This window comes from Cavia porcellus, unplaced genomic scaffold, assembly GCF_034190915.1.
Source record: "Cavia porcellus strain 051 isolate PalLab524CR breed Dunkin Hartley unplaced genomic scaffold, mCavPor4.1 scaffold_5, whole genome shotgun sequence".
Lineage (NCBI taxonomy): Eukaryota > Metazoa > Chordata > Mammalia > Rodentia > Caviidae > Cavia > Cavia porcellus.
The window spans coordinates 61,495,315-61,507,833 of NW_026947488.1; the positions used below are offsets into that span (position 1 = coordinate 61,495,315).

The window sequence follows — 12,519 nt, forward strand, 5'->3', positions numbered from 1 at the left end:
CCCCCCCCCCCCCCACTCAAGCAGGATTGGTGGGGAGTGCCTGGCCTGTGAGCCGCTGTTGGCTGAGACCCAATAGGCTAGCTCAACCCAGGTCCCAGTGCCAAGAGGTGCACCCTAGCGGCAAAGCCTGCAGTAGGTTGACCTGGATGAGTGGGCCCACCATAGGCTACCCAGGTCTGTGTCTCCCTGGTGCCACTGTGGTGGGCGGGAACACCTAGCTGGCGCAATTCAAACAGACTGTGGCCAACAGGGAAGGAAGCTGGGCCTCTTTTTTTTTTTTTTTTTTTTTTTGTCTTTTTCCTTTTTATTGGTACTGGGGATCGAACTCACAACTGCCTGCTTGCAAGGCAGGCGCTTATGCCGCTGAGCTAAATCCCCAGCCCCAAAGCTGGGCCTCTTATACACGCTTAAATATAAGGAACAAAGAATATGGGAAGAGGGAGCAACAAGAAAGGGTCCTCGGCCCCCAATCCTGAGAAACATGCAATAGTAGACATGGCACCAATAAACATAAAGCGCCATCTCCAGAGCCTCATAGACGAGTTCAGGAATGAAGTTATTAATGACCTGAAGCAAGACATAAGCAGAATAGTTAGAGAAATGCTAAGCACCGCCCAAGAAAAAACAGATGGTGGAATGGAAAAACAAAAAAAGTGGGGAGAATTGTTTCATGGAGAAGATAGAGAAAACATAGAATACGTAAAGCAGGTTCAAAGAGATTACCAGGAAACTAAAAATTCTATCAAAAACTGGCATAACAGCTTGAAAGAAACTAAGGACAGATTATCTGAACTGGAGGGCAGAATTGTAATGTGGGAGCATGAAATGAAAAACTTCTTAAAAATAGCAAAAAAACAAACAGCAATAATACAAAAACTAGAAGATGATAAGAGGATCTATAACTTAAGAATTAAGAACATAAGAGAAGAAGTGGGGACACAAACAAATGGACTACAAAAGCTATTCACAGAAATAATCCAAGAGAATTTCCCTAATTTGGCAAATGGTAAAGATACTCAGATATATGAGGCATACAGGACTCCAGCCACCTACAACCCAAACAGAGCTACACCCAGGCATATAATAATCAAAATTCCAGAAATCCAATATAAGAACAGAATATTAAAAGCTGTCAGAGACAAGAAACAGATCACTTACAAGGGAACACCCATCAGAATTACAACAGACTTCTTGGCACAAACCATCAAATCACGAAGAGCTTGGGGGGAAATAATTCAAGCTTTGAAAGATAATAACCTCCAGCCAAGATTGATATATCCTGCACAACTGTCCCTAGAAATTGATGGAAAAACAAGGTGCTTCCAAGATAAAGAGAAACTAGGGGAATTTGCAACCACTAATTCAACTCTACAGAGAATACCTGCAGGATAGTCTAAAAAAGGAAAATACCAAGATGCCAGAAATAGTGGCAGAGAGGCCACAATGAATGGAGCAGAAAGCGAAATGGAGAAGACAAACTGACAACAAATGACAGAAAAAGAGCTCAACAGAAATGAGGCAGAGAAGATCGGAAGGTAGGAACAGCAATTTTGGAGAAAATAAGACATCATAATAGCTAGTGCTGATGTAGTATCATCTTGTTTAGAAGTCCCATCAAACATATATTTTTCTGTTTCCATTGGTCTTAAAAGGTTGTATCTTATTGGATTTTATTACATATGATAATATAAGCAAAAACTTTTATAGATGAGGAATTCATATAGAAACCATTGTTCATTTTCTGTCAATTAGTTCTAAATGCCCTGTAATAATGTCATCCTCTTGAATGGTTTTATAGTGTCTTGATATGTTTGGTGCTACATTATAAGTTATACTTGAAAGATTTCAAGGAAAGAGACACTATGGTAACTATTTCTATGTCAGAATATCTTGTGGTGAAACACTATTTTGCTTAAATGGTTATGATTTGACCTGCGCTGTTCTGTTGTTATGCCCTCTTTTATCTCAATCTCCCTTATTTTTAATTATTTACTTTTTTCTTTTTATTTTTTAATTAAGGGAAAAATAAATAAAAATAGCAGGATACATTATAGTAACCTACTTTGATTTCTTATTAACTTGATTTGGAATCCTGTATTGCCCTCACCGTCTTGTTTTGACTGATTTTCCTCTATTCTTCTTTGCTTGATAGTACCAAGTTCAAAAGTATAGGCATAACTGTGAGGACAATAAGAATCATTATGATGCCCTTTCCGGTTGACTATTATTTTCTTTTAAAATCCTGTAATGTCTCCAGTGCTTTGGTTTTATTCTTTACTGTTTAGTTCAGTTTTATTATAACTGTCAATTCTTCTTAAAATAGCAAGAGGCAGTATGGTAACCATTGTTGATCACCTTATATTTTGTTTTTATATTATCTATTATGTCCATCCTTTTGATTTGACTGACTCTGTTCTGATATGTTGCGTTTGGTTTTACTCTCTTCAAAAAAAGTAATAAGAACTGTGGGAGTAATAAAACCCAAAATGTGTAATTGTCATTGTACAAAAGAAAAGAAAAGAAAGTGCTCTAAAGGTTATAACTGCATATATGTTTAAGTGTGTAAGATAGATAACCATATTACTGAGTGTTTTTTGGATCATTGAACAAAACTGTTTGCACTCTCACTGTTTGAAAGTCCACTTTATATGCTTCAAATTTGTAACTTGAACAACTATTTCTAAGATGAGAATACGTAATCTATTAAATAGAGATTTCTTACTGTTTATTTTTTAAATTTTGTATTACTTGTACCCTTTTTCTGTTTTTTTTTCCTTATTCTCCTTAAATAAAAAAACAATAGAGTTGTGTAACAGTTCTCCAAAACAATTTGGGAACATTTCTCTAAAGATGAAATCTTATATTTACTAGCAGTTAAACCCCATTGCACCCCAAGGACTCTGGCTCCACATGACGCTACTCTGCGTTTCTATGGATTTACCTCTTTTGGACTCTTCATATAAATAGAATCATTACAACATGTATTTTTGTGTGGTTAGTTGTTTTTTACTTTGCATATTTTTAAAAGTTTATCAGGTTGTATCATGAATCAGTACTTCATTCCTTTTTATGGCTGCATAATACTGTAATGCATAATAATATACTACTTTTTTCAGTATTAGAAATTGAACCTAATACCTTTGCACTAAGCTATGTCATCAGCCCTTTTAAAAATCAGTTATTTTTGTTTTTTTGAGACAATTTCATGGTATATATTCAGTGGCCTTGAACATTATGTAGCCCAAGCTGGCCTCAAATTTGTGGTGATCCTCCTGCCTCAACCTCCCAAGTGCTGGGATCATAGACATGAGCCACTGCACCGGCTTCGTTTTGTACATTTTGAAACATGGTCTTGTTGAGTTGTTAACCTGCTCAGGCTGAGCTGGAACATTCGGTGTTCCTGCCTCAGCCTTCCAGAGTGCCAGCATTATAGGTGTGTGCAATCATATCTGGCTTTTAATTCTTTTCTTTTTGCTGTACTGGGTCAACCCAGAGCTTGTTAGACAAGTCTGTAGTGCTGAGCTACACTTAGCCCGCCTTATCACAGTTTGTTTACCTGTTGACCAATTGACATTTGGGTTGTATCCACTTCTTTTTCATAAATATGCTACTGTAAACATTTGCGTAAATTTTTTATGTGTAAGCATATTTTCTCATTTCTCTTTAGTATGAACCTTGAAGTGGAATTTCTAGGCAAAATAACTATCTTTTGTTTGGTTTTTGTCTTTTTTTTTTAAACTGGGAATCTTGCACTTGCCAGATGGGTGCCATGCTGCCAAGCTCTATCCCTGACCCCATTTGTTTGGTTTTTAAGGTACTAGGGATTGAACTGTATTTAAACTGCCAGGAATTGCCAGGCTATCTTTCAAGGCTGTTGTACTAACTTATAAATACTTCGTAATTGAAACAATGGTCACATTGCTGGGTGTGGTGGTGCATGCCTGTGATCCTAGCACTTGGGAGGCAGAGCTAGGGGGGTTGTTGGGAGTTTGAGGCCAATCTGGGCTAAAAAGTGAATTCACAGCCAACCTGAACTGCATCGTGAAACAGTGTCTCAAAAGGACAAACACATAAATAAAAGCAAAAACAAAAAAACCAAATGGGCACACTGAAAATGCTTTGTATGCATTCAGCAAATCTTCATTGAGTGTCTATGTGTGAAGTTACATCTGTGGACAGAAAAACAGCAGCACAAAACTCTGTTGATAAGGGGCTTATAGTCTAGAGGAAGAAACAGAAGATAGAAACCATTGTAAACCAGTACATTCTGTAGTGTGTGTATGTGAAGATGATACATGCGTGGAGAATTAGAAGAGGGTTGCAGAGGTTGGCATTAGGACATTTCACAAAGGGCGGTGAGGATGGCTTTACTGTGGGGGTAAGAGCTGGACAGATTCCAAAGATTGACTGTGTGGGTAGCTGGGGAGGAGACTGCAGGGAGGGACTGGCTGGGGCAAAGGCCTTGGGTCAGGGAAGTGTGCTCCTAGCACAAGTATACCAGGGAGTAGAGGCATGATTTAAGCTCTCTCTGGCAACTGTGTGGATAAGAGAGTATAAGTACAGGCACCCTGGTCCATTGTGTTCGCCCTTCTTCACAGGTGTGGCCCACAGGGCTTTTGAGAATGACGTGGATGCCCTGTGTAACCTCCGGGAGTTCTTCAACTACCTGCCCCTCAGCTGTCACGACCTGGCTCCTGTCCGCGAGTGCCATGATCCCAGGTGGGCTGAGGCCAGTGCCTTTTCCTCCATTTGCTGGAGTGATTTGTCTCTGTCTGTTCCCTCTGTCCTAACAACTTGGGGATTTGCCCTGGTCGGGGGGTTCTGGGGGCAGGTTGTGGCACAGAGTCAGTGTGACTCCCTGGCTCAGCCATGATGGCTGCATGCACAGCCACATTTGATGGGTAGCTGTGGTGCAGGGGATGGGGCCACACAATCCACTTTCTAAGAGACACTCTGGAGTTTCCTAAACTTGGATTGTAAATACTTTACATTTTTTATTAGTACATGTTTGTCATACATATTTATCACGTTCATCATAGGGGATTTGTACATATATATAATAGTCTTGATTCCTTGATTTTTTTTCTCCCATCCCCCCCCCTTCAGTCCTTCTTCCACTCCCCATTTACAAGAGCTTTGTTTGCATTTTTCCTTCTGTTCTCTTTTTTTCCCCTTTTCTCATCCTTCTACCTCCCTTGGTCCTTCTTCTTCTGTTATGACTTGTGTTTAGATGTCCCCCCAGTGCTTCATGTACTCTTAAGTGGGACTTTTTCAGAGGTGGCTGAATCTAGAGTGTGTGATGCTGGGATTTAGGGTATGTGATTACTAGATTAGTTCACTGATTGGTCTGGTGTAGTTGTAAGTGTGAGTGCTACCTGCCCTAGGGGAATGTTGCCTGGGTAGAGTACAAAGGTCAGAAAGAGTGCTGCTGCCGCAGCCACTTACTACCTGTTGCTTGCTGTTTGCTACTTCAGTGCTGGCTGCCTTTTTCTTGCCCTGCTTTGCCATGGACTGTTTGTCCTCAGTGATGTTCCTCAGTCATACCATCCTACCTGGGACCCTCATGGGTTGAACCTAGGCTCCCACATGGGGACCCTTACTGGTTCAAAGCTACCCTGAAGTCATGTCCCCTGCAGGGGATACACAAGTAGCCCAGAAACAATTGGCATATTGTTTGTGGCCCTTTAAGGGCTGAAGTGTCCAAGTGGTCTGCCCCGGCCAGGGAGGTTGTGTATATAAATGACACAGCCAGAGTAAAAGGAGGACCTCACGATCAGTTGGAACCATAATAGCATTGGAATAGAGCTCTCTGTGATGTTGGTAGATGGGACTGTGGCCTGACAAAGGCCAGACCTGCACCTGGGGCACAGTTTAGGGGTCAGTATAGCTGCTGGCTGTTCAAATGTGTCAGAAAGGCCTGAGAACCTGTTGGAGAGAGGAGGCTGAGGGGATGTCATTTGCTGAGTGATTCTGTGGAGTGGAGCAGACTCTGGCTTGGGTTCTCTGCAAAGCTTCTCGATGTAGGAGAAAGTGTTATAAGGTAGGTTACTTTATAAATGGCTCATTATTCAACAGTATTCCAGGCCTTTGTTGCCTGGAATAAAGAATTGGATGAGACAAGCCAAAAATGTTGCCAAAAGTTTATTTGCAGTGTGTGGGGTGAATGGGTATGGAAGAAACCAGCTCTTGCAGAGTGAACTTGGGCAGAACAAGAGAAAAGGAAGGTAAAAGCAAAAATAAAAGTACACACTGCATCTGAGAAATGTAGCATGGGCTGTTGTGGGAGCAAGCTTCCCATGGTGTCTAGTCTTCTTTTATGTTGTCCACATCTTGTGGGAGCTTGAGAGAAGTTCTGCCTAAGGGGTCCTGGCATTGCCGTGGGATCTGGTAACTGCTCATTTTTCAGGCACTTTTGCTATGCCCTGTTTCCTATATCAGAAGAGTCACCAGTGTGTGTCTGACAGTTCGACCCAAAGTGATTCTCCCCAGGATCCTTGCTATATCCTACAGCTCCATACACCTGCGCCATACTCAGGAATAACTCAGGAAGACACCACCACCGAGCTATATCCCTAGCCTATTTTTTTTTTATTTTATTTTGAGAAGGGTCTTGCTGAGTTACCTAGGGAACCCCAACCTTGTGATTCTCTTGAGTAGCTAGGATTACAGCCTGTCACTATGCCTAGCTTTGTTGTTTTGCTTTTTAAAGAAGCTTTACCAGGTTTCCTAGTTACTTTTACATTGCTTACCCAAAATACCCAGAGCCCAAAGTTAAGAGAAGGAACGCTTATTTAGCTCACTCTTTATAGGGGTTTCAGTACATAATCGGCTAGCTTCAAGATGGGGTGCCTTGGTGGAAAACAGTCGTAGTGTGCAGAAAGTGGCAAAACAACAAAGAGAGACCAGACTTTTTTCCATTGTATGCAAGCTACCTGCTCTAGGGCAAGTGTAGCACCCACATCCTTAATCTCAGTATCGCATACTGTAGATTCAGCCAGCTCAGAAAAAGTCCTATGACTACACGAGACTTTGAAACTACATCTAGATACAAACCATAATATTCTGCCCCTGGCCCCCGAAAGACTCATGGACATTCCTTTATGAAAAAGGCATTTAGTCCGTCTCTTAAGAGTTGTCAAAGTCCTAACAGTTTCAGCATTGCTGAAAAGTCCAAGTCCAAATCTCCTCCAAGATTTGAAGCCAACTCTTAGCTGTGAGTCCCTGTACAAATGAAAAGAAAGTTAAAACACTTTCAACATTCAATGACACAATTTAGATATTTCCATTCCAAAAGGTACAAACAGGAAGATACAAAGGAATGGGACCAAAGCAAGTCCAAATCCAGCAGGGCAAATATTAAGTCCTGTAGTTCTATGTGTAGCAGCCAAGGCAGTCTGTGACAAGATGTGAGTTCCAAAAGGTTTGGGTGACTGTAGCTCTGCAGCACTGCCTGTGATTGTAGCTCCCATAGCGCCTCTCTTGGGCCTGCTCTGCACCCTCCTTGCAGCTTTCCTCAGATGACCCACATTCCTGGCCTCAGACTTCCACTACACCTGACTTCTCCACTGCACCTTTGGCTTTACACTCACAGCTTCACACACTGCCCTCTCAGGGTCCCAGGCCTTATTCTGAACTATAAGAGTTGTGAGTTCGGGATTCTACATGCAGCAAGACTGCTGCCATGTGGATGATACCAGGGTTTGCTGCCAGCCCTCAGAGTAGTATCCAGGCTTCCTTCTTGCTTTGCTGGAGGGGTAGAGTGTTTAGGTTGCTGAACAATCTGAATCGAATCCTGAGGAACTAATTTTCTAGGCTACCACCACTGGGATGAAGTGCTCTGGAGTTCTCAAAGCAAAGTCCTTCATATTTGCAGTTTTGAGGCTGTAAAGAATGGAGTCCTGATGCTTCTTGTGATGCTTTCAGGCCATCTTTTTTAAAATTCTGTTCCTCTTAGCAATCAAGATCTCTGCTCTATCTTACAGTTCACAGTTTTAATGTAGCTTTCTTTCTGGCCAAATTCACAGTGTTTTAAATCATTCTGCTGAGCTCTTTGCTCTTGATTCTCAACATAAATCTAACTAAAAGCCCCCAACTGTAGCAATGTCACCACCTCAACATTTGATTGCCTTGAAATTTCTTCTGTCAGATTAATTAGTCTGCCACTCTTAATCTCAGTCTCAGGCAAGCTCTCTAGACACAAGCAAAATGTATACATTGTCTGGAATCTTTGGGGGAGGGGACATCTAGATACAAATCATAATACTGGGTTACCTTTCCAGTGTGGGGTGTGGACCTACAGCGGTTTCTGCAGAACTCTTTGCATTTTTAGGTCTTTGTTCTTAATGTTACCAGAATTCAGATTGGGATCTTCTCAGCTGTGTCTTGTTCTCTACAAACCCTTTAATGCCATGCAGCATCCAAGATGTAGGGCATATTCAGAGGATAGATGAAATGCCACATTCAGGGGAATCAGCTAGTTTTTTTATTCTAAAAGAATACTAGTCTGGGCATGGTGGTACACATGTGTAATATTAGCACTGTGGGAGACTACTTTAGGGGAATGTGAAGTTCAAGCCTAGTTTAGGAAACTTAGCAAGAACCTGTCTCAAAATAAAAAATAAAAAATGCTGCAGCTATAGTTCAGTGGGAGAGTATTCTTTGGTTGAATCTCCAGAATCTCAATAACAACCATCAGCACCACTACTACCAAAAACTCTCCAAAAACTTGAAGGTATTCAGGGTTGACATTGTACTCAGGTTCCTTTCAGTGTACGTCTTTCCAGGTCCAGCAAGGACAGAGCCAGACCAGTCCCTGAGTCGTGTCTCTTCCTTTCCTTTCCCATGCTCATAGAAGGTGACTTGTTCTTCCTATGTTGATGATGTCTGCTTCTTTTCCAGTGACCGTCTGGTTCCTGAGCTTGACACAGTTGTCCCTCTGGAATCCACCAAAGCTTACGACATGCTAGATATCATACACTCGGTAAGAGTTGTGCCTGCGTGTCCTTGCTCAGCTACATGTGCTTAGCCTAGTGAGGAAGTGTCAGCCCTGGCCTGGGTGTCAGCACAAGTGAGCATGGGTTGGGCGTGGGACCAGAGGCCCCTGAATAGCATGTTTCAGGAAGTTAGTAGCTGAGGCCGTCCTGATGGCTCAGAGAGGGAGGAGGATATGTTGGACTAGCAGAGTCCCAGGTATCTTTGGGGTACACTCTGAGGCATAGATTAGGGCTCATGTCCTGAATCTGGAGTGAGGAGGCGACAATCTGCATTAGGTACGTGTGTTATGTATGTGCATCTAGATATCCCCTCGAAGCCTCACATGCTCATAGGTGAGATTTTTAGGAGATGGCTGGATCTAGGGTTGTGGATATAGATTATGGATGTGTGATAACTGAATTAGCCCATGGATTAGTTCAGCATAATTCTAGGTGTGGATGGCAGAAAGGCTCACCCTGGGTGTGGGTGGCATCAACCGATAGGCTTGTAACCTGGATAAAAGTCCAGAAGGCTTGCTACTTGCTTTCTCCTGCCTCCTGCCTGCCTTGCCATGGACTGTTTCTCCTCTGCTATGCCCCAGTATTTTGGAGCCAGCCAACTATAGACTAAAACCTCTACAAACCATGAGCTAAAATAAACTTTTTCTCTTTTAATTTTGGGGATTGGGTATTTTAGCTCAGCAGTGAGGTAATAACTTAGACAAATACCTATGTTGGAGGCCTGTTGATTAGGGTACCTTGTCTTTCTAGGGAAAGGAGCATATACAGCATGTCCTATGATAACCCATGTGGAAGTGTGCAGTGGACAGGAGCCATATGTAACTTGGTATAGCAGATCCTTGGGTTGATAAAGGGATGGCTCTGGGTGAATAGAGGCCTCTGTAGATGCCTGATGTCTTCCTCACATGCACATTGCCCTGGGCAGTTCATGTTCCACAGAACTTGCTAGGTGGCTCTGTGTGCTCTACCTGACCCTGAGCCTGGCTCCCGGTGACCTCTTCCTTCTCTTCCCTTACTTCGGGAAGCTTGTTGGCCTTAATATCGGTGCCCAGACTCTGTTCCTCTATATCAGGCATCTGTAGAGCTGTGAAGACTTTATGATCCAAATCAGTTTTTCTCCTTGTCCTCAGAGCTCAGATATGTAGAAGATGATGACAGAGTGGCTTTGTTAGTCAGCTTTCTGTTGCTGTAGCAAAACACTTGAGATAACCTATAAGAAAAGTTAATTATGAGTCATGATTTCAGAGATTTCAGTCCGTGGTCCCATGGCCTTTTGCTTTGGACCTGTGGCAAGGCAGAGCTTCATGGTGTGTATCCTGAGGCACAACAGTGCTGCTCACCTCATGACAGCCAGGAAGCAGGAAAGAGCCAAAGTCCCAGGATCCCACTCCAGGGCATCTAACTTCTTTCACTGGGCTCCACCACCTAACGGTTCTGCTGTAATACTACAAGATGGAGACCAAACCATTAGCATATGTACCTTCAAGGCACATTAAAGATATTAATCCAAACTGTGGCTTTCAAAATCTGGCTGACCTGGATTTACATTCTACCTCTGGAGGGTGGTAATGGGTTCCTGCAGCGGGGATAGGAAGCTTTCTTACCTGAACTGCTGTTGGATTGTTGAGTCCACTGAAATGAGGTACATAGGACCTGGCATGGCATCAGGTTCTCAGGAAGCACTGCTGACATGAGGCGGTGCCCCCTTTCTAATTTGTTTTTGCATAAGGGTGGCATGTGATGTATAAATGTTTGGTTGAAACAAATGCAACTCAAAAATGATGAGGGGGAAAGAGCATATCAGAATCAGCTCATTGATTGTTGTGAATGAGTAAGTATCCTTAAAAAGAGACAAACCAGTTAAGAAAGGTTAAAGAAACAGTGAAGGCATAATTACAAAGTAACCGCTAGATCAAAATACAGATCTTGCTAAATAATAATTTAAAACATCACTGGGAGGAAGATTGGAATTAGAAAAATCCCCATTTGGCAGCACTCATGGTAATAATCGAGTTAGCTAAGAATCAGCAGTGGACTAGGGTGTTTTTTTTTTGGTGGTACTGGGAAGTAAGCCTAGAATCTTCTCACTGAGATACATTTTCAGCCCTTTTTATTTTTTATTTATTTTGAGTTAGTTTCTTACTAAATTATTCAGACTGGGTTCCAAACTTATGATCTCTTGCCTCCACCTCCCAGAATGCTGGGATTATAGTTGCAAATCTCCACGCCCAGCTAGGACTGGCGTTTTGATGAAAGTTTGATAAGGAACAGGATTTTTATATAGTCTCAACGTGTTTCCCCACAAATTACTTAATTTAATTACATTGGAAAAATAGTAACTTTATACAGAGGGGAATCCTAGTAGATATGACCACCATTAGTAGACAAATTGACATTTACCACTTAAGATTCACTGAGAAGGTTGCTTCTGTGACATTGCTGCCAGTGAACACTTAACCTGAAATTAAAAATGATGAAACAATAGACAAACCCAGGTAGAAGGCACATTCTACACGTTCTACAAATTCTACAAAATAACACTTGTCTTCAAAGAAGTCATGACTGTATGAAAGACAAAGCCTAACAGAGAAAAAAATTCAAAGAGCCCAAAGAGACAAGACCTTTCATATGTCAGGTGATCCCAGGTTAGATTCTGGACAGGATTTTTGTTGCTTCTGTTACTATCAAGGATATTATTGGAGCACCTGGCAAGACTTGAGTTAGGTTGTATAATGGAGTATACTACTGTGTTAACATTAATTTCCTAAGTTTGAGGTCGCTCCAGTTACTTAGAGAATGTCTTTGTTCTGAGGAGAGTAGCAGTGAGGCCCTGAGGGATGAAGAGACATCATGTTTGTAACTTACTCTTCTTAAATGGGTCAGGTAAGAAATGTGTTATGTGTATTGTGTGTATGTTTAAAAGAAAGAAGTGAGTATGGAAGGAGAAGGATGATAAAACGTTTGTAAATGAGGCAGCAAGGTGAAGGGTACGTGAATAGTTTTTGTGCTGGTCTTGACATTTTTATATTAGTTGGAAAGGATTTCAACATGAAAGATAAAACAAATAGCTGTAAGTAATTCTAAATTCAGATCTAAAAACCTTTAATGAAGCTGCACAGTACACACATAGCACTCAGTACAATTTTCTGTTATGCCACTGTTGTCAAATCTTTTCAGTTGTTTTAATAATATCCTTGATAGACAGAGTTTCTCAATTAAAAATACTACAGACTATCAAAAATAAAAAAGCATAGTGCACGGAGTGCAAGGGTCTCCCCTCCCTCGTATCAGTTTGAGCTCAGGAGTAAATTTATTCTTACAGGTCGTTGATGAGCGAGAATTTTTTGAAATCATGCCCAATTATGCCAAGAATATCGTTGTTGGTTTTGCAAGAATGAATGGGAGGACTGTTGGACTTGTTGGTAACCAACCCAAGGTGGCCTCAGGTAGGATGAAGAAGGTCTCCTAAACCTTGGCTGGGGTTTGGAGGCCAGGCCTGTCCATGCTATGATACTGTCTGCTTTCA

The 12,519-nt window shown here is 41.8% G+C and overlaps 1 protein-coding gene across 2 annotated transcripts in view; it reads left to right on the top strand.

Annotated features, from left to right (window-relative positions):
* Pccb (propionyl-CoA carboxylase subunit beta) overlaps window positions 1-12,519 on the top strand; it is a 94,690-nt gene that overhangs the window by 70,307 nt on the left and 11,864 nt on the right. For both annotated transcript variants that reach the window (XM_003476736.5, XM_013159936.3), the window contains 3 exons: window positions 4,599-4,719; window positions 8,899-8,980; window positions 12,316-12,439. In XM_003476736.5, coding sequence (XP_003476784.1) covers window positions 4,599-4,719; window positions 8,899-8,980; window positions 12,316-12,439 — 327 coding nt within the window. The remainder of the gene's footprint in view (window positions 1-4,598; window positions 4,720-8,898; window positions 8,981-12,315; window positions 12,440-12,519) is intronic.